General features: G+C 38.4%; 1 protein-coding gene across 7 annotated transcripts in view; it reads left to right on the forward strand.

Annotated features, from left to right (window-relative positions):
• SLC25A14 (solute carrier family 25 member 14) overlaps positions 1-22,124 on the forward strand; it is a 60,735-nt gene that overhangs the window by 16,137 nt on the left and 22,474 nt on the right. For 2 of the 7 annotated variants that reach the window (XM_059157529.1, XM_059157531.1), the window contains exons 8-11: positions 5,314-5,438; positions 6,862-6,997; positions 13,508-13,588; positions 14,536-14,982. In XM_059157529.1, coding sequence (XP_059013512.1) covers positions 5,314-5,438; positions 6,862-6,997; positions 13,508-13,588; positions 14,536-14,577 — 384 coding nt within the window. In that variant the 3' untranslated portion in view covers positions 14,578-14,982. The other 5 variants (XR_009349902.1, XM_059157530.1, XR_009349903.1 and 2 more) reach the window with 4 other exon arrangements.

Below are 22,124 nucleotides of genomic sequence, written 5' to 3' on the forward strand. Positions count from 1 at the left end.
GTTCATTATGCATCTCCTAAGAATGAGGACATTTTCCTGCATAGTAATACATAATAACTATATCATTATCACACCTAAGAAAATTAACAAGTCCCTAATACCTAACACCCAGTTTATATTCACATTTCCCTTATTGATGATACCAGGCCAAGTTTCTTTACAGAATATTTCCCCTGTATTTCCTGCAAACTGGAAGTTAGGTCTGTTGGCTTGATTAGATTCATGTTAAACATTTTGCTAAGAAAACTTCATAGGTGACACTCTATGTTTCATATTTCATCACAGAAAGAAGCCCGTGTTAGGTTGTCCCACAATTAATGATGCTGAATTTGATTACTTGGTAAGATAATGTCCACCACATCTTACCATCATAAAAGATAAGTTTTTCCTTTTTGTAATTTAGTGGATAATTTGATGACATTCTAGCAACATGCATATATCCTATTATTTAATAACGTTTCACCTAATGCTCTTAGCATCCATTAATGATCCGTGAGGTTTCTTTTTGATAACAGGGTGCACGTTTTTGATTAGTCTAATTTAAAAAACCAGAAAATGGACCTAACTAGAAATTTTTCATAAACTAATGCTAAGGGAAAGACAAACAGCAATAAATACAACAGGGAGATTTTGTCAGGGCAATATAGCTACTTTGTTTTTAATTAAAATTTTTAATTGTGGTAAAATACATGTAACATAAAACTTACCATCTTAACCATTTTTTAAGTATACTGCTCAGCAGTGTTAAGTACATTTACATTGTTGGTCAGCCAGTCTCTGGAACTCTTTTCATCTTGTAAAATGTGAACTCCATACCCATTAAACAACTACTCCCCCTTTCCCCCTACCCCTAGCGACCATCCTTCTATCTATCTTTACGAATTTGGCTTTTCTGGGTACCTCATGTAAGTGGAATCATACAGTATTTGTGTTTTTTGTTACTAACTTATTTTACTTAGTGTAATGTCCTCCAGCTTCATTCTTGTTGTCACATGTATCAGAATATCCTTCCTTTTTTAAGGCTGAATAATCTTCCATTGTATGTATATGCCACATTTTATTTATCCATTCATCTGTTAATGGGCAAGTTGATTGTTTCTGTATCATGGCTCCTGTGAATTATGCTACTCTGAATGTGGGTATGCAGATATCTCTTCGAGACTCTGATTTCAGTTCTTTTTATATATGCCCAGAAGTGGGATTGCTGGATCATATGGTAATTCTGTGTTTAATATTTTGAGGAATGGAGCATAGCAACTTTTATGATCTAGGCTGCTTACCTCATCCAGGTACATAAGATAAAGAAGTGAAGTACATTGTATTATGTGTTCTTTTGACACAGACACATAGTATTTGCATATTAAAATACAGGAATATTTTTTTCATTTCAACAAGGAAATAGGTTTGCCAAACACATGGTCTTCTTTATTAGTGTTTTATTTTTCTGTTTTGATTTTCACATGGGTAGGTACTGGAAAAATTTTATTTTCTAACTCCATTGTAAGAAATAATAGCACAAAAATAGAGCCACCACAGCAATAAATACAACATGTATTTGCAATTGCACTACTGGGTATTTACCCCAAAGATACAGATATAGTGAAAAGAAGGGCCACATGTTGGGGTGCCTGTGTGGCTCAGTGGGTCAGGTCATGATCCCAGGGTCCTGGGAACAAGCCCCATATCGGGCTCTCTGCTCAGCAGGGAGCCTGCTTCCTCCTCTCTCTCGTGATCTCTGTCTACCAAATAAATAAAATCTTTGAAAAAAAAAGAAGGGTCACATGTATCCCAATGTTCGTAGCAGCAATATCCACAATAGCCAAGATGTGGAAGGAGCCAAGATGCTCTTCAATAGACGAATGGATAAAGAAGATGTGGTCCATATATACAATGGAATATTATTCAGTCATCAGGAAGGATGAATACCCACCATTTGCATTGATATGGATGGAACTGGAGGAGATTATGCTGAGTGAAATAAGTTAAGCAGAGAAAGATAGTTATCATATGGTTTCACTTATATGTGGAAGATAAGAGCATGGAGGACATTAGAAGAAGGAAGTGAAAAATGAAGGGAGGGAATCAGAGGGGAAGACAAACCATGAGAGACTATGAACTACAGAAAACAAACAAGGTTTCAGAGGAGAGGGGGCTGGTGGGATGGGTGAGCCCAGTGATGGGTATTAAGGAGGGCACATGTTGCATGGGGCACTGGGCACAGTGAATCAAAAACTAATGATGTACTGTATGATGACTAACATAACATAAAAAAAAGAAATAACAGCCCAAATGCAGTAATGAGGTGTAACTGGCACTTATATCAGAGTTGGAGAGACTGTAGAGAGTGATGGTAACTCTGGTGAGCTGGAGATCCCCTACCCTGTTCATAGCTGTCACGCATGATGGGAATCCTGTGTGGCCACATTTTCTGGGCTTTTAAGAGAAGCTGGAAATCTTCATTCCTATGTGAAGTATCCTTTTTTTATACGTTGACAGCTAATTCAGTCTTCTCGAAGTACTATGTAGGCCACACACAACATGTCTGTGGCCTGAATTTGGCCCATGGGCTCCTGTTTGGGGCCTTAACTATTCAGCAGGGTTGTCTTCTGTGAAGATCATCTTCTGACACAGTTGAACAGGTGGAAGGGTCAGAGAGAGAGACACTGTTGGGCCAGCCAGCCTGATCAGCAGAGTCAGACGTCTCCTGGTAATAGCATAGCTATATCACTCTATCACTTCCATTTTGTAAATTGAGTTTGGCAATTTATAGATGATTGAGCATTTTAATATAACAGGTATCCAAGAAAGCAGTTGTCTCTGTGGTGTGTTATTTTCTATTTTAAATAACATTTAGTCAGTTATAAAAATAAAGCATTCATTGTGAATACTATAAGAAAGGCCTAAAAACAAATATTAACTTATCTGTTACCCTAATTCCAGATAAAGAAAAATATTTTTGTGTATTTCCTTCGAATCCTTTATAAAAATTTGGTGTTTTGCATATATCCTTTCCCTCAAAGTGAGAATAATACTATATGTCTTGCCTTCTTTAATGTTATCAGCATTTTCTTGTGTCATTAATATTCTTCAAAAATGTTGACTTTTAGTGTTCTAGGAGCCCTGTGTTGTAATATGACTTGTGATAGGGGTATTCTGCTAGTGAGTGAAAGACTTGTAAGGAAGTACCCCTTTGCCTTCCCTTCTCCCTGGCTGCATTATACCTTTGCTCTCATCCTGGTGTGTCTTTTCTGCACATCATAAAATTCTGTAAATTAAACTTAGAAGCTCTCCTCTTGCCCCTGACTTTTGGTTCATGGTCTTATTTTTTTTTTTAAGATTTTATTTATTTATTTGACAGAGAGAAATCACAAGTAGATGGAGGGGCAGGCAGAGAGAAAGAGAGGGAAGCAGGCTCCCTGCTGAGCACAGAGCCCGATGTGGGACTCGATCCCAGGACCCTGAGATCGTGACCTAAGCCGAAGGCAGTGGCTTAACCCACTGAGCCACCCAGGCGCCCCTGGTCTTATTTTTTTTAATAACATCTTTATTGAGAAAATTTGCATACCATAAAATTCACTATCTTGAAGTATTTAATTTTTAAAGATTTATTTATTTATTTTGGAGAGCAAGGTGCATGTACATGCAAGAGAGCAAGCAAGAGTGTGTGAGCATGTGAGCAGGGGGAGGGGCAGAGGGAGAAGGAGAGAGAATCCTAAACAGACTCTTCACTGAGCAGGAAGCCAGACACAGGGCTTGATTTCATGGCCCTGAGATCATGACCTGAGCTGCAATCCAGCTGGACATTCAACTAAGCTAGCAAGGTACCCCTTGAAGTGTGTAATTTAATGGTTTTTAGTTGATTCACAGACTTGTCCAACCATCACCAATGTGTAAGTTTAGAACATTTTCATCACCACTAAAAGAAAACCCATATTCATCAATAATCACTGCCATGTCCCCCAACCCTCTCAGCCCTGGACAACCACTAACCAACCTACTTTCTGTTTCTCTAGATTCGCCATTTCTGACATTTCATATACATAGAATCATAAAATATATGGCATTTGTGATTGACTTCTTTCATTTAGCATACTGTTTTCAAGTTTCAACAGTGTTTTAGCATTTATCAGTACTTCGTTTCTTTTTTATGGCTGAATAATAATTGGTGTGAAACTGCTGAGTCACATAGTAATTCTGTATTTGACTCCTTGAGGAATTCTCAAAGTGTTTTCCAGTGGCTGCCCTCATGTTACATTTCCACCAGCAGTGTATAAGTGTTTCAGTTTCTCCACATCCTCACCAGTACCTTTTTCAATTATTATTATTATAGCTATCCTACTGGTGTGTAGTAGTATGTCATTGTGATTTTGATTTGCCTTTTCTAATGATTGATGATGTTGAACATCTTTTATTATGCTTATTGTCCATTTGTGTATCTTCTTTGGGGCCATGTCTATTTAGATATTTTTCCCTTTTAAAAATTGGGTTGTTTGTCTTTTTATTGTTGTGTTGTAAGAGTTCTTTATACATTCTGCCTGCTAGTTCCTTATCAGATATATGACTTGCAAATATTTTCTCCCATTGTGTGGGCTGTCTTTTCACTTTCTTAGTGATATCCTTTGAATCACAAAAGTGTTTAATTGTGATGAAGTCCAGTTTATTTTCATTTCTTTTGTTACTTGTGCTTGGGGTGTCATATCAATGATTTTATTTTATTTCATTATTTTAAAGATTTTATTTGTTTGACAGAGAGAGATATAGCCAGAGAGGAAACACAAGCAGGGGGAGTGGGAGAGAGAGCAGCAGGCCTCCTGCTCAGCAGAGAGCCCAATACAGGGCTCGATCCCAGCACCCTGGGACCATGACCTGAGCCGAAGGCAGATGCTTAACGACTGAGCCACCCAGGTGCCCCAGTGATTTTATTTTTAGTACAATAAGTGAATTGGGTTTTTTTTTTAAAGATTGTTATTTATTTGACAGAGATCACAAGTGGGCTGAGAGGCAGGCAGAGAGAGAGAGAGGAAGAGGCAGGCTCCCTGCTGAGCAGAGAGCCCGATGTGGGGCTCGATCCCAGGACCTTGGGATCATGACCGGAGCCGAAGGCAGAGACTTTAACCCACTGAGCCACCCCGGTACCCCAGTGAATTGGGATTTTTAAGTGTTACACTATTAGCCATTGATTTGAAATGATGATCTCTGTACTTGAGATTTGGATTTTTATGTCACTTTGCAACTTCCAACCTATTTTGTTCACTTTTAGACTTATGTCACTTCTAGTATATTTTAGTGTGTAATATCACTTATGTTTTACAGGGTGTCGTCCCAACTGCTCAGCGGGCTGCCATCGTTGTGGGCGTAGAGCTACCAGTCTATGATATTACAAAGAAGCACTTAATCTTGTCAGGGGTGATGGGAGACACGATTTTAACTCACTTTGTGTAAGTGTGATGTATTGTACTTATTCTGTATTTCCATTATTTTGAGCACTAAAAGAATCTTTCACTGAAGTCCTTATATAGAATCAATAATGGGTGCAGATGGTCTAAATACCTCTGTCTTTCTTATCACCAGAACTTGAAAGTCTTCCAGGTCTTCCAGTACTTGTATAGGGATCCCAGATGCTGTGGGTTCTTTGGTACTTGGTAGCAGTGTCTATTACAACTATATCAGATGTCTATAGGATTTGCGTTTGTTCATATATAGTCTCTATATCTAAACTTATCTGTTGTTTGCTTTGGTTAATTTTGGATCAGAAAGCAAACTTTTCTCAATGAGAATCAGAAAAAAGTGAAAATTTATAGAGCCAGTGAAACAAAACCACAGTTTGGGGCTTTAAACTGTTGCTAATCTCATCCTACTTTCTCTTCATCTTACAACTTTTGTGACACTTTACTGCTCAAATGCATTTGGTGTATGATGCTATGGTATGAAAACTTGCTATAACTAATACATGATGTGTGGTACTTTTTGCTTAGGGATCTTGCTGGACTTAAAAGTTGCCCCCCCCAAAAAAAGGCTGAGTTTTGGATTAAAAAGTGAAGAGGATAATTTTTTTTTAATATTTTATTTATTTGTTTGGCAGACAGAGATCACAGGTAGGCAGAAAGGCAGGCAGAGAGGGAGGGGGAAGCAGGTTCCCTGCAGAGCAGAGAGCCTGATGTGGGGCTCAATCCCAGGACCTTGGGATCATGACCTGAGCTGAAGGCAGAGGCTTTAACCCACTGAGCCACCCAGGCGCCCCCTAGGATAACTTAAAAAAAAAAAAGATTTATCTATTCATTCCAGAGAAAGAGAGTGAATGAGTGAGTGAGTGAGTGAGAGGAGGGGCAGATAGAGAGAATCAACAAGCAGAATCCCTGCGGTGCATGGAGCCCAGGGGCTTGATTCCACAGCCCAGGAGATCATGACCTGAGCCAAAACCAAGAGTCAGAAGCTTAACTAGTTGAGCCACCCAGGTGCCCCTAACTTTTTTTTTGAAGATTTTCTTTTAAGATTTTAAGTAAATATGGGGCTCAAACTTACTGCCTGGAGATCAAGAGTTGCATAATCTACTTGACTGAGCCAGCCAGGCATCCTATGGGGGTAACTTTTGAGTGATGTTTCTCTTTTTTAAAAAAAAATATATAATATATATTATTTGTTTCAGGGGTACAGGTCTGTGATTTATCAGTCTTACACAATTCAAAGCTTGAGTGATGTTTCTTTAGAAAATATTTCTTTCTAGATTATAATGAAAGGGCAAGTGCTAGGTTTTATCTGATGAATCTGACTCATTGTACATTTATGCGTTTATGTTTGGCTTAATTTCTGTTTAGTCATGGTTGGAAGTGAGGCAGTCTCTCTTAAAGTTCTCCCCTTTAGTTCCAGCTTTACATGTGGGTTGGCTGGGGCTCTGGCTTCCAATCCCGTTGATGTGGTTCGAACTCGCATGATGAACCAGAGAGCAATTGTGGGACATGTGGATCTCTACAAGGGTACTTTGGATGGAATTTTAAAGGTATGCACACTGTAGACTTGGTTTGCATTTTTAATTTTCTTTGATGTCTCAGACATTCAGTCCTTATTCTTAGTTGCTATGCATACTTTTGAAGATGGAAGAATCATCATGTATATTAAATTTTAAAAATTTTTTAATATTATTTTTATTAGCATACAATGTATTATTTGCCCCAGGGGTACAGGTGTGTGAATCATCAGGGCTTACACATTTCACAGCACTCAACCATAGCACATACCTTCCCCAATCATTATGTATATTTTTAATAGCCTCTCAGAGTAATTTCCAGGGAGAAAAGCTATCTCCTTGGCAATCTGCTGATACATATTGATCCTTCATATTATTATTCCAGTTTGAATGCTTGAGACTACATGATAATTTTACTGATAGCACCATGTAGAATTACTGATAGAAGGGACTTAACTTATCCTACATTTGCCTGCTTCAGACAAGATGGAAACCTTGTAATAGAAAATCCGGTACTCAATTTCAGTTTAGTATTGTGCTGTTGTTTACACTTTGCCTTTGAAAAGTTTCTGCTGTTATGTTTGTAGGAAGCCAAGTATCATAAATGTATTATGTAATCCCTGGTGATCATCCTACAAAAGGCAAATTTGCAGCTAAAATATGACATTTCCGTATGGTTTCTCTGCTGCTGTCAGTTCAGTTTAACAACCATTTATTGTCTACCAGGCACCATTTTAGTAGATACAGGTGTACTGCAGGTGTACAAACAGATAACTAACACAGCTTGGTAAGTGATAAACTCAAGGACCGATGGGAGGGAATTTTAGTCTAATTTGGAAGTTTAGGATAGGCTCCCTGTAGGTGGTGGCATCTTGAATAATAGTAACTCATGTCCATTCAAAGCTTTACTGTGTATCAGAAACTGTCCTAGTGAGACTTACATATATTCACTTACTTAATCCTCATCGTTACCTGATGCAGTAGATCCTGAAGCCCTAACCTGCCCAAGGTTTCACAGTAGTGGGATTTCCACTCAGCCCATCGGGCTTCAAACCAGCATTTTTAACATCTATACTATAGTGCTTTTCTCATGTTAATGGCTAAGGGTTAATTAGGTTATAAAGTATATTGAATGCTATGCTGAGGTGCTTTGGCTTTTTTTCTTTTTATTTGATGAGCTATTGAAAGATTTTAATCAAGTCAGATTTGTATTTTAGATCACTTTGGCTTTGTAGAGACTGGATCTGAGACCGTGGTTCTCAGTCGTCCATGCACAACTGGAATCACCTGGTGGAAATTTCATAGCTCTGTGTCTGTCTACCTTTTAGACCAATGAACTCAGAACTTCTGGAGGTAGGACCTAGGTTGAAAGTATTTTTAAAAACTCCTCAGGTGATTGTAGTATTCACCTAAGGTGAAAAGTCATTAATGTAAGGGGATATGCTTGGAGCAGTGGTTCTTAAGACATTAACATATAACCTAATTACCTGGAGGGATTTTTGAAATGCAGATGGCTGGCTGGGACCCTTCACCAGAGGCCCCATCACCAGATTCTGATTCAGTAGGTCTGGAGTAGGATCTGAGAATTTGCATTTTGAACCAGTTTGCAGGAAATACTGATGCTGCTAATCTGGGTACTACACTTTGAGAAACACTGACTTAGAGACAGGAAGCCGATTAAAGGGTTTTTATAGTAATCTAAATTAGAGCCAATGAAGCCTGGATTTGAACATTATAGTGGGGATACAGAAAGTGGGATAGAATTGAGAATAATTTAGTTGATAAAGTCAACAGGATTCGATTGACTGGGTGTAGGGGAGTGTGGGAATAAGGAGGTGTCAGAGATAACTTCACAGTTTGTTGTTTTGTTTTGTTTTCGTGAGCATGTGGTGATACTTGTTGACAGAGGCATCGCAGGAAGAGGAGCAGGTTTTTTGGGAAACAGTACAGCTTGGGAAACTTAGTTTGAAGGCATGAGGAATACCCAGTGGATCTATTTGGAGATCTTGGTCTTAACTCAGGGGAGATTTTGGGGATATAGATAAGAGCCTGGGGAATCAGTAGTGTACTGATATTACCTACCTGTGTAGGGGAAGACCAAGGAGAAAAGGTAGAAGAGCTCCCAACTTTTTTGCCTTTCTAGCACACTCTAGAGTATTATGAACTCCTATTAATAGTGATTTTAATAGTGATTCACAGAGGAAGTGATTCTTAGACTCTGGGGAGTAGAGTTTGGTAAAAGCCTCTCTTTACTATTTTCTGCCACGCTTATCCTTCCACTTGACAGTTGGTGGCATAAGGAGAAAGTTAGGGTCAAGGAAATAACTGAGGAATACCAATTGCTAAGGGCTTGGCAGGTAGGGAACCTAGGAAAGACACAGAAAGATAACCATCAAAAGATAATGAGGAAACTTAGAAGTCATGGAAGTTAAGGGAGTAATGAGTTTCAAGAAGAGATGAATACTTATTTAATGCCATCTGGAACAGAGAGATACAGTATAAGGACTACACAATATCTGTTGGATTTAATATGTTCTAGAGGAGGTTGTTGGGTTGATGTTTGCAAAAGCTAGATTGCATTGAAGAGTGTGTTGTTTATTCATTGAATACAAAAATGTTTAAGTCATATGTGCCAAGTGCTGTTCAGTTTGGGTGAACAAAAAGTTTCAGCCTTCGTGACACTTCTCATAGAGACGCATAAACACAGAGGAATGAAGGGTAAGTAGACAAATGTAAAATACTCTTTCAGGAAGGTTGGTTAAGAATAGATATAAGGCACAATAATAGAGTAGTAGGTAGGATTTAGTGAATGCTTATTACGTGCCACACACTGTGGTATATCCTCTCACTCACAGCAACCCTATGGAGTAGATATGTTTTCCATTTTTATGAATAAGCAGAGTGGCTAAATATTTGCCCAAGATTACATACCTAATAAGTGGTAGATCTGGGACTTAAACCAGAGTCTGTTTGATTCCAAAGTTTATACTATAACCACCATGTTGTGTTGTACTGGCAGAAACATATTTTCATATTGGCATTGGACTTTGCTTATATTTACTCACTCATTCACTTACTTGCTGTTAAAATTCTTTTTAATGATTGTTTGATATTGTCATTATATGTAATCACATCATGCTTTATTTTTTCATCAGTAAGAGTCCCAGAGCACTAGTGAATGGAGTTATGCATTCATCTCTGACATAGAAACAAACAGAAGCAAATCTTATCCTGTCATCTCTATCTTAAAACCCTTGAATGGCCTCTGGTTGATTCAAGGCTCTATATGATTTGACCCATTTTTCCTTCTACAGCTTTATTGCTGCTACCTTTGTTTACATTCCAGATGGCTTGTACAATTTCTACTGGTAGACTTTCTTTCATTCCCAAGTTTTCATCCATGCCGCATACTTTGTTAGATGCCTCCACTCTAGCCTGAATATCCTTTTCACTTGGCTAGCTCCTATTCATTCTTCAGATCAGATTACTTTTTCATAAAGGCTTTCCCTGACTGTTGAACTAAGTTTTGTGTACATAGTTTCTTGTACTTGCTCTGTCAACATTTATTATATTTTTAAGACATCTTTTTTTGAGATTTACATATCATAAAATTTACCTATGCAAAGTGGCTTTTGGTATATTCACAGATATGTGTGACCATCATTACCACAGTTGATTTTAGAACATTTCCATGAATTCAAAAAGAAACCTTGTACCCTTTAGTTATCACCCCCCTTTTCCCTCCCTTCCAGTCCTAAGATACCACTAATCTACTTTCTATCTCTGTAGGTTTGCCTATTTTGGATGTCTCATATAACTGGAATCATAGGATATGTGACCTTTTTGACTGGCTCCTTTCACTTATTATGTTTCAAGGTTCATTCACGTGGTAGTGTTTATCATTGTGTTTTTCCTTTTTATGCCTGGATAATCCTTCATTGTATGATTATATCACATTTATTTACACTTGTTACATTTTATTGTAATTGCTTTTAATGTCTGTCTGTCCCCTAGACAATAAGTTCCATGAAGGCAGAGCTGTGTGCATCTTAATCACTTTATCCCCAGCAAATTATTTATTGAATGGATGCAAAACTTTACTAAGTAGTCTGTTGTCTCTGTCATCTACAGAATTTCTTGTTTGTTTTCACACAACTGCCTGAAGCCCAAAAGTGGACCCTCCAGTCCTAATGTTCTAAAGGAGTTGGTCACTGTTTTGGAGCATTTTAAAGATTCGTATGGCTCATGGGAGTGTTAGAGATCCTCACTGTGTTTGTATGTTCATTTACTCAACAAATACTCATATAGGTATTTATTAGAAATTTTCTTGTGGTAGACAGTGTTAGTTGGTAGGGATATAATAGTGAACAAGACAAACGTAGTTGCTCTTGTCCTGGGGACCATATTCTAGTTGAGGGAGATAGATAAACACACAAATAATAATATAATTTCGGGAAGAAGTAAATGCTATGAAGACATTAACAGAGCATGACACAGTGACTTGGTAATGACGGTGGGGAACTTCTTCAGCTAGGCTAGCCAGGAAAAGGCTGGGAGGAGGTGACATTTGAGCAGAGGTCTGAATGATGAGAAGAAGGTGGCCACATGAAAATCAGAGAGAGAAACATTTCATAAGGAGGGAACAGGTACAAAGGCTGAGTTGGGAATGAACTGGATATATTCAAGGGTTAAAAAGAAGGCCTGTGTGTCTGAGTGTGGTAAAGGGTTAAAAAGAAGGCTGGTGTGGCTGAGTGTGGTAAATGAAAGAGAGAGTAGCAAGAAATGAAACTGGAGAGACTGGCAGAGGCTGAATCATGTAGGATGCTACAGGTCATCAAAGAAAATGTACAATTAGAATGAAATCCACAGGGAAGCCATTGGAGAGCATCAGGCAGGAAAGTGACACTATTTATAATTCAATATATAAATTAATTATATTTATTATATTGGATTGTATCTCTAAGGTCCCTTGCCATTTTAGTAGTCTAATTCTAGGTTATCTTCATCTGGGCTTTATTTTGACTGAATTTGACAATTTCCAACGTTAATTTTGGTCTAAGACCTTCAGCATTTGCTGGTAATCCATTGGGGGGAGGCATATTACCACTCTGTTTCTATCAAAAGTGCCCTTATCCTCTTACTGTTGGCTCAAGAAAGTGGTTAATAAAGATGATTATCTTGAGTATTCTTGATCTATAGGATGAGATAGGGGATATTTATAAGTTTGGATTCTCATATTATTGTCTTATCCAAATATATCCATTTCTTAGTATAGTGGTGGATTTTACTTCACAGTAGAAGGGCAGAATGACATGTTCAATGACGTAGTGCCTAACATATGGGAGTTACTTAATAGATATTTCAGAATTGTCCACTAAATAGGAACTGTTTCTGTTGGCTGAATTCAGCATAAACCACCAGTTTATGACCTTTGGTGTGTATAATTTGTCATTTAATTTTAACAACCACTCAGTGTGTATGTGTAGGGCTTCCCACTGTATAAAACAGGAAGCCTAAAGTCAAAGCAACTCGCATTGTTCCTCCTGTAATCCTGAAAGCATTTACATGAGGTGGTCCATGTTTCTGATGAAACCGAAGGATAGTGACTTGCCCACCTCCCTATTCCCTTACCCTACTTCCGTTTTCCTACTAGCAGTTATCATTTCTGAATATAATATACATCAATCTGTGTATTTGTTTGTAAGCTCTGCTGGACTGTGCACTCCATGAGGTCAGGGGCTGTATAAGTTCTCTCTTCCTGTATAACATATCACTCCAAAAGTTGGTGCCTTAAAATAATAAATATTTATTATCTCACAGTTATGTGGGTCAGGAATTCAGAAGCAACCTAGCTCAGTGATTTCAGCTTAGATTCTCTCATGAGATGGTAGTCACATGTCAAGCTAGGGCTGCAGCCATCTGAAGCTGGGATATCTGCTTCAGAGATCCCATGTGGCTATTAGCAGGAAGCCTTATTTTTTCACCATTTGGGCCTCTCCTCATGGTTTTCTCTACTGTGAACAATTTAAGAGAGAAAAAGAAGCAGAAGGCTTTTCGATATGCAACATCTTTTTTACAACACAACATGGAGGTGACAGACTACTGCTGTATTCTCTTGGTGACACAGACCTCTCCTGGGATTTTGTGGGAGGGGGAACACAGGGGTGTGAATAACTGGTGGTGGCTTCCACTGGGGTCATCTTGGAGGCTGTCTACCACAGGTACTTCTCTGGTTTACTATAATAGTAATAGTAATAATAATAGTAATAGTAATAATATTGCTCAAATAGTAATGATAGAAACCAGAGAAGAGTATATAGTAAACATCAAGAAAGAGGACCTTGTATTGGAAGGTGCTTAAATCTTTGTTGAATGAGTAGGTAGATTTAGAGTATATATGAATTCAAAATGTATGTCTTTAGAAAAACAGCATTCATGGAGCTATAAGTTGTTGGAAAGGGACATGGAAAGGGAATACTAAAATAAAAGTAATTGTCAGATATAAATAGGGGAATTCACTCTACTTTTTATTATATCCCTCAGATGTGGAAACATGAGGGATTTTTTGCACTCTATAAAGGATTTTGGCCAAACTGGCTTCGACTTGGACCCTGGAACATCATTGTATCCTTTTAGAATATGAGAATGACAGCAGATGCTTCAAGTTCCCAGGTAAATTTGATTATTGACACCTTTAGTCAAGTGAGAAACTCAGGCTTTCTAATTATGACCATTGAGGGTGGAACTAAGTAGAGAAATGGCTTTCAGCTGGAGTCCAGTACAAAGTAAAGGCAGCAGAAAAGATGTACCAAAATTTCCTCTTTAAAACAAAACACATACGACCAAATCTGGAAGGGGGTTAAGTTTTTGGAAGTCCTGTTGGGATTTTCCCAAGGAAAGTACATGCTGAGGTGGTCCATATTTCCTACTCCTAATTATGGGACCAAAATAACTGAGGAAATAATAAGACAGAAAACACTCTTAGAGTGAAGGAATTCAAACCAGTAGGGCTCTTTTACTCATGCGTGGATCTCCTTTCTGTAGTTGTGTTTGAGTGCCTCTTTTGTGCAGAGATTAATTGGATATTGTGTGTAGTTTGTGTGTATAGTGGTGAGTATTGCAGGGTTGAAAAGTAGTTCCTTGCTGTTGTGGAGACTGTAGATTGAGGGAGATAGTATCTCTTCTCCCTCCTTGGGATTGATCTAATCACCTAAAGTCTGTAAGTTACTCTTAGCATTGAATTATAGGTTACCATTAATGTTCTTCGGGGTGGTGGTGGTGGTGGTGGTGTGTGTGTGTGTGTGTGTTTGTGTGTGTGGCCTGTTTGCCCCTGAAGATGATAAGTATGTTAGTTTTAATCTGTTTTTATTGCTACATGCTAAATCATAATTGGGACATGGTAGAAACTCAGCACCTTCTTGATTTGCCAGGTATTGTTTTTAAAAAGACTTAAGCAAGTGCAACTCAAAAGAGCACAGACTAAATACCTCAATGTAAGAGAATGTAATATACAATTTTAGAACTTAGGTTTTCATTATCAATCCAATGATCTTCCATGACTTACTCTTCAGTTTTTTATTACATACGAGCAGCTCAAGAGGCTTCAGATCTAAGGACTGAATTAAATGTGAGCCAAGCCCTGCCAGCCTTTCTACTCTTTTCCCTTTTTCCATGTTCTAATGTATTTTGACAAAAAGTTGTGTTTACTGAACCACTCGTCTCCTAGGAACCTCCTGGTGGAAGAACCATAGGATGGTTCAGAATTGTTCATGTGTTTGTGTTACCATGTTAACTTTTCCCTGAGAGGAAGTGTTAACATTGAGACTCTGGCCCCAGATTGGTATCTTCTGTGAAGATGGATACTGATGGATGACATTCAACATGGCCTTCTTTTCAAATGTTGGTTAAATGTAGTTGGTTAGCCCCAGACTTGGGCTATAGCAGAAGGCATAGGCCAGGGCAGTTACTGCTATATATGTTTCAGACCTCGGTTCTCATTAAAGTATTTATTGGCAGAATCACTTTGGCTTTGTTTTCATTTACTTCTTTCTCCTTTGCCAGCTATTTAAGTTACATTCTCCAGAAACTGTTAAAGGTTACTATGAAATTGAGTCTGGACTCTTTAAGCGCATTTATGGGCATAGACAAAGTCCATCGTGTTTTCCCACTGTCACTTGTTGTAATGCTACTTACTTATAAACATTTGGTAAATGGTTCTTTTCTAAGCATGAATAAAGTGGCTCATTTAGAAGTTCCTACAGATAAAGTGTAAAAAGAGGCTTAAAATAGAACCTTGTATGCAAGGTTTAATTTTTCTTATAGGCAAAAACTTTTGGCTACTTTCTTGTACTAGAACAGTGCCTAGCACATTGTATGCATTCAAATATTTGTGGATGGAGCTAGATGGTATTGGTTATTATGCTAAATGAAATAAGTCAGTCAAAGACAATTATCATATGATCTCACTCATATGTGGAATTTAAGAAACACAACAGAGGATCATAGGGAAAGGGGGGAAAAATAAAGGTGAAATCATAGAGGGAGAGAAACCATAAGGAACTCTTAATCATAGGAAACATACTCATAGGTAGAATATAAGAAATGGCAGAGGACCATAGGGTAAGAGGGGGGAAAACTGAATGGGAAGTCATCGAGAGGGAGACAAGCCATGAGAGACTCTTAACTCTAGGAAACTGAGGGTTGTTGGAGGGGAGGTGGTAAGGAATGGGGTAATTGGGTGATGGGCATTAAAGAGGGTATGTGATAGGATGAGCACTGGGTGTTACATGCAACTGACAAATTACTGAACACTCCATCTGAGTCTAATGTACTATATGTTGGCTAACTGAATTTAAATAAAAAAAAATTAAAAAAATTTAAAAATCATAGGAAACAAACAGGGCTGCTGTAGAGGAGGGCTGCTGGATGGGGTAGCTGGGTAGTGGACATTGGGGAAGACGTGTGATGTTGTGAGCGCTGGGTATTATATAAGACTGCTGGATCGCTGAACTCGACCTCTGAAACTGGTAATGCACTGTATGTTAATTAATTAAATTTAAATTAAAAAATTAAAAAGTATTTGTGGAATGACTAGTTTAGCTCTTCATCTTTATCCATTCATTGATTCGTTCAACAAACATTTATTGTGTGTCCTAGTTGCTGGGAATATAAAAGTAAGTTAAGAGATAGTCTCTGTTTTCAAGCTCGAATTATAGGAGAAAGAGATATGTAAGTAGATAATTATAGGAGGTACTAAGTACTATGTGAAAGATGAACAAAGTGCTAGAAACAGAGAAGGGAGCAGCCAGTTACCTAGGGGATTGGCCTAAGGCTTCATAGCAGAGATGACATTTGAGGTAAATAGCAGATGTTTCCATGTGGATAAGGCAGGGAAGGACATTTCAGGTGGGGAAATAGGGGAAAGTTCAGTGTAGCTAAAATGTAGGGCAGTGGTTTTCAAATGCTGCATGAGGCAGAATCCTCTGGAGATCTTGTGAAAATGTAGATTTTTACATTTCATTGCCTGAGATCCTAACCTTATTTGGCGCAAAGGCATTTGCTTTCATCAAAAGTATTTGATACAGGTAGTCTTTGGACTACACTTTGGGAACTTGTACAGAACTGTGTGCTGGCATGAAATGAAACACGAATAGTGTGACCAAAAGGGTCAAATTATGAGGGATCTTTATATGCACTAGTAAAGAGTTTGACTTTTTTATCCTGGAGATGAAGGATAGGTAAAAGTTTAAAATAGGAGAATAATTTTTAGGAAGATAACCCTATTGTGGAGGGTAGCCTAGAGGGGAGCAGCCCAAAAAAGTTTAAGACCCACTGAAACTACTCCTTTTTATGTACAGATAGATAAAATATGGTCCACAAAAATGAAGACAATTTGTCCTAAGTCACATAACTGGATTGTGGCAGATTGAGACTAGCATAGTTCTCAGATTTCTTGTTTCATTCTACCACTCCATAGTGCTTTCTTAACTGTCAGTCTAAAACTACCTTTTTTTTGTGTGTGTATTATGGTTATTATTATAACACTACACCTAAATATGGAGGCCAAATTCTACTTATTCATCTGGGGTTATGTATCAAAGCATTACATTTTTTTAAATTTTTTATAAACATATATTTTTATCCCCAGGGGTACAGGTCTGTGAATCACCAGGTTTACACACTTCACAGCACTCACCAAAGCACATACCCTCCCCAATGTCCATAATACCACCCCCTTCTCCCAAACCCCCTCCCCCCAGCAACCCTCAGTTTGTTTTGTGAGATTAAGAGTCACTTATGGTTTGTCTCCCTCCCAATCCCATCTTCTTTCATTTATTCTTCTCCTACCCACTTAAGCCCCCATGTTGCATCACCACTTCCTCATATCAGGGAGATCATATGATAGTTGTCTTTCTCTGCTTGACTTATTTCGCTAAGCATGATACGCTCTAGTTCCATCCATGTTGTCGCAAATGGCAAGATTTCATTTCTTTTGATGGCTGCATAGTATTCCATTGTGTATATATACCACATCTTCTTGATTCATTCATCTGTTGATGGACATCTAGGTTCTTTCCATAGTTTGGCTATTGTGGACATTGCTGCTATAAACACCTCACACCAGTCAGAATGGCTAAAATAAACAAGTCAGGAAATGACAGATGCTGGCGAGGATGCGGAGAAAGGGGAACCCTCCTACACTGTTGGTGGGAATGCAAGCTGGTGCAGCCACTCTGGAAAACAGCATGGAGGTTCCTCAAAATGTTGAAAATAGAACTGCCCTGTGACCCAGCAATTGCACTACTGGGTGTTTACCCTAAAGATACAAACGTAGTGATCCAAAGGGGCACGTGCACCCAAATGTTTAAAACTACCTTTTTAAAAATAATTTTAATAGACTTTATTTTTAAGAGAAGTCTCAGGTTCACAGCAAAATTGTGTGGAAGGTACAGAGATTTCCTGTGTACCCTTACCCCTACACAATGCACAGCTTCCCCCCATTGAAATTCATCACCAGAGTGATTCATTTATTACAGTTAGTGAATCTACAATGCATGTTATTATCACCCCAAAACCATCATGTACATTTAGATTCACTCTTGGGGTTGTGCATTCTGTGGGTTTTGACAAACGTATGACATATTTCCACCATTATAGTATCATACAGAATCATTTCACTGCCCCAAAAGTCCTCTGTGCTCTGCCTATTCATCCTTCCCTCTCCCCTAACCCCTGTGGTCCACGGATCCTTTTATTATCTCTATGTTTTTGCCTTTTCCAGAGTGTCATACAGTTGGAATGTAGCCTTTTCAGATTGGCTTTTTCAGTCAGTAATATGCACTTAAGTTCTTGTCTTTTCATGGCTTGATAGTTCATTTTCTTTTTCTTTTCTTTTGGAGGTACCACAGTGTATTTATCCATTTACCTACTAAAACATGTCTTGGTTGCTTCCAAGTTTTGGCAATTATGAACAAAGCTGTTATAAATAAATATTCATGTGCAAGTTTTTGTGTGGATACAAGTTTCAGTCATTTGGGTAAAAACCAAGGAGTATAATTGCTGGATGGTATTATAAGAGTAAGTTTAGTTTTGTAAGAAACTGCCAAACTGTCTTCCAATAGTAGCTGTACTGTTTTGCATTCCCACCAACAATGAACGAGAGTTCCTCTTTCTCCACATCCTTGCCAGCTTTTGGTGGTGTCAGTGTTTTTGATTTTGACCATTTTTTATAGGTGTGTAGTGGTATCTCATTGTTGTTATTTTTTCCTCTGTCAATTGTCACTTCAAAAAGTTTTTAACTTTAATTTCAAGAGAGTTGACATATAGTGTTATATTAGTTTGGGGTGTACAATACAATAACTCAGCAATTCTATACATTGCTCATTACTCATATGATAAGTATACTCTTACTCCCCATCACCTAATCCACCCATTCTGCCACCTCCCCTCTGGTAACCATCAGTTTGTTCTCTGTAGTTAAGAGTCAGTTCCTTGGTTTGTCTCTTTGTTTTTTCTTTTGTTCATTTGTTTAGTTTCTTAAATTTCACCTATGAGTGGAATCATATGGTGTTTGTCTTTGACTGACTGATTTCGCTTGGCATTATACTTTCTAGCTCCGTCCATGTTGTTGCAAATGGCAAAATTTCATTCTTTTTTATGGCTGAATAATATTCCATTGTGTATATATACTTTTTAAGACTACCATACTAGTCAGATACTCTACTCATTCCCGAAAAGATGAGCAAAAAGGAAGCCATTTTTTCACAAGGGTATAGACTGAAAGGTATATTGGAAATTGGTTTTCTATTTACCTCAGCTTAAATGTTATTCCTGTGGGAAAACCTTACATTGATTTTCTCTCTACCAATCTAAATAACTTTCTTCTTTATAATTTCTTATATCACATATTTATAACTACATACTATTATTTGAGTTATTATTTAATATCAGCATCTCCCATTAGTCTATAAGCTCCATTAAAATAGGGATACTTTCCTTCTCTAGAAGGAAAGGAAAAGTGAATTGGTGGAAATCAGAGGGGGAGATGCAGCATGAGAGATTGTGGACTCTGAGAAACAAACTGAGGGTTTTGGAAGGGAGGGGAGTAGGGGGATGGGCAAGCCTGGTGGTGGGTATTAAGGAAGGCATGTATTGCATGGAGCACTGGGTGTGGTGCATAAATAATCCTGGAACACTGAAAAAAAACAAATAAAAAAAATAAATAGGGATTCTGCTGGTTTTGTTTACTGCTGTGTTCTCCATGCCTAGCACTGTTATATGTATTTAGTAAATATTTGTTAAATGAAAAAATGAATTTATCTGTATGAAAAGATCTGATAAAATGCCCAAAACATGGCAAAAATTAAACAAATACTGTGGGATTTAAATGGAATGAAATCAAGTTTTGAATTACTAGATAAGGATGGGATGATAAAGAGTAGGTTATTTTTTTAAGATTTTATTAGTTTGACAGAGATCACAAGTAGGCAGAGAGGCAGGCAGAGAGAGAGGAGGAAGCAGGCTCCCTGCTGAGCAGAGAGCCCGATGCGGCACTTGATCCCAGGACCCTGAGATCATGACCTGAGCCGAAGGCAGAGGCTTTAACCCACTGAGCCACCCAGGCGCCCCAAAGAGTAGGTTATTAAGGGTAAATAGAGGTGTTTGGGGAGGGAGATGCACCTAATCTTTTATTTATTATTGTTATTGTTATTTTATATAGTAAAGTAGGCTCCACTACCCAGTGGGGAGCCCAACGCAGGGCTGGAACTCATGACCCTGAGATCAAGACCTTAGCTGAGATCAAGGGTTGGATACTTAACCCACTGAGCCACCCAGGTGCCCTAATATACCTAATCTTTTTAAGTGATTATCTGCTCATTCATTAAACATATATCCCTGTTTCATAGAGCTTATTGTGTACAGAAGGGAGACATAACAGAAAGATTAATAAGTAAAATATATAGTTTATTGGATGGTGATAAATCATTTATAGAAAAATGACGCAAGGGAGGAGGAATATTGGGCAAAGTCACATACAGAGAAAGCCAAATTTAAGTCTATAGAGGGGGTGAGAAAAGGAGCCAATCTAGGGTTAAGGCAAATGCACAGGCTCTGAGGTGATAGTCTACAGAGAGTCTGATGACTCATGCAAGAAGTAATGGTGGCTTGGTGAGGGTAGCAACAGTGGAGGCTGTGAGAAGTGGTTGAAATTCATATATTTTGGAGAAGAGCAAATAATGACCCACTAGGGCATGGGACACGGGTTGTAAGAGAGAAAGTGAGCAGTGGTAAGGATTACTCCAAGGCCTGGGTCTCTAGAAGGGCAGTATTTTTTAAAAAATATATTTTATTTATTTATTTGACAGCATAAGCAGGGGGATGGAGAAGCAAGCTCCCTACTGAGCAGGACTCCAGTGCAGGACTCCAGCTTAGGGCCCTGGGATCATGACCTGAACCGAGGGCCGACACCCAACTGACTGAGCCACCCAGGCGCCCCTAGAAGGGCAGTATTGCCATGAAGACGGAGAAGGCTCTGGAAGAAACAGGTTGTTTTTGCTTTGGTCAGAAAAGTACTAATTTTGTCTTGTACATGTTAAGTTTGAAGTGCCTACCAGATTTTTTTAAAAAGATTTTATTTATGTATTTGACAGAGATTACAAGTAGGCAGAGAGGCAGGTAGAGAGAGGGGGGGTGAAAGAAGGCTCCCTGCTGAGCAGAGAGCCCAATGCGGGGCTCAATCCCAGGACCCTGGGATCACGACCTGAGCCCAAGGCAGAGGCTTTAACCCACTGAGCCACCCAGGCGCCCCTGCCTACTAGATTTTAATACAGATGTGGAGTAGGCAGTGAGACATAGAATTGTGGAGTTCAGGGGAGAGGTATGGGCCAGGGAAGTACATTTGGAAATCATCAACATATAGATGGCGCTTTCATGATAATGAAATCACCAAGAGAGTGTCAGTAGCAAGAGAAGAGGTCCAAGAACTGAGCCTGGGCCAGTCTGGCATAAAACAGTTTGGGGAGGACATCACAGAGGACACTGGTGATGACTAACAACCAGTCTGAAGTATATTAAAAATAAACAATATTTTCATGGTAGAGAACAAGTAAAGGGGCAGGAAGGGCCAATTATTTTCATTGTAAAATTTGAAGAAAAAGAGTTTGCAGCTGATGATCTCTTTATCCAAATTACCAAAGCTTTAAAGATTGATGCCTTTATAGTAGCCATAATCTCAGGTAGGTGATTCAAATTAAAGAACTTGATTTGTTATTTTTATTTTAGGTGTATTATCCTATCCTATTCTTAGTCATGGATTAATGCAGTATCCGTTCAGTTAACAATATGATGAATAGAGTATTTTGACTGAAGACTGTAGTGAAACTATAATGAAACAGGCTACTACAGTAAGGGTGCCTCAGAGAGTTATTAAAGGTCTAACTGTTACTAAGAACATTTGAAGGGGATTATTTTACATGTATGAAGAATTCAGTGTTTCACAAAAATATTCACCATAGGCTTCCTTTAAGTAACAGCTCCCCATTGTATATTTGAATTGCCATTTTTGATTGAAAAATAACTTTTTAGGGATGTAACAGGTATGAAATAGACCCACCAGTGTCTTTTGAAGGTAGACTGATAAGGGAAATATTTCAGAGTTAGT

Source organism: Mustela lutreola, chromosome X (genome assembly GCF_030435805.1).
Source record: "Mustela lutreola isolate mMusLut2 chromosome X, mMusLut2.pri, whole genome shotgun sequence".
NCBI lineage: Eukaryota > Metazoa > Chordata > Mammalia > Carnivora > Mustelidae > Mustela > Mustela lutreola.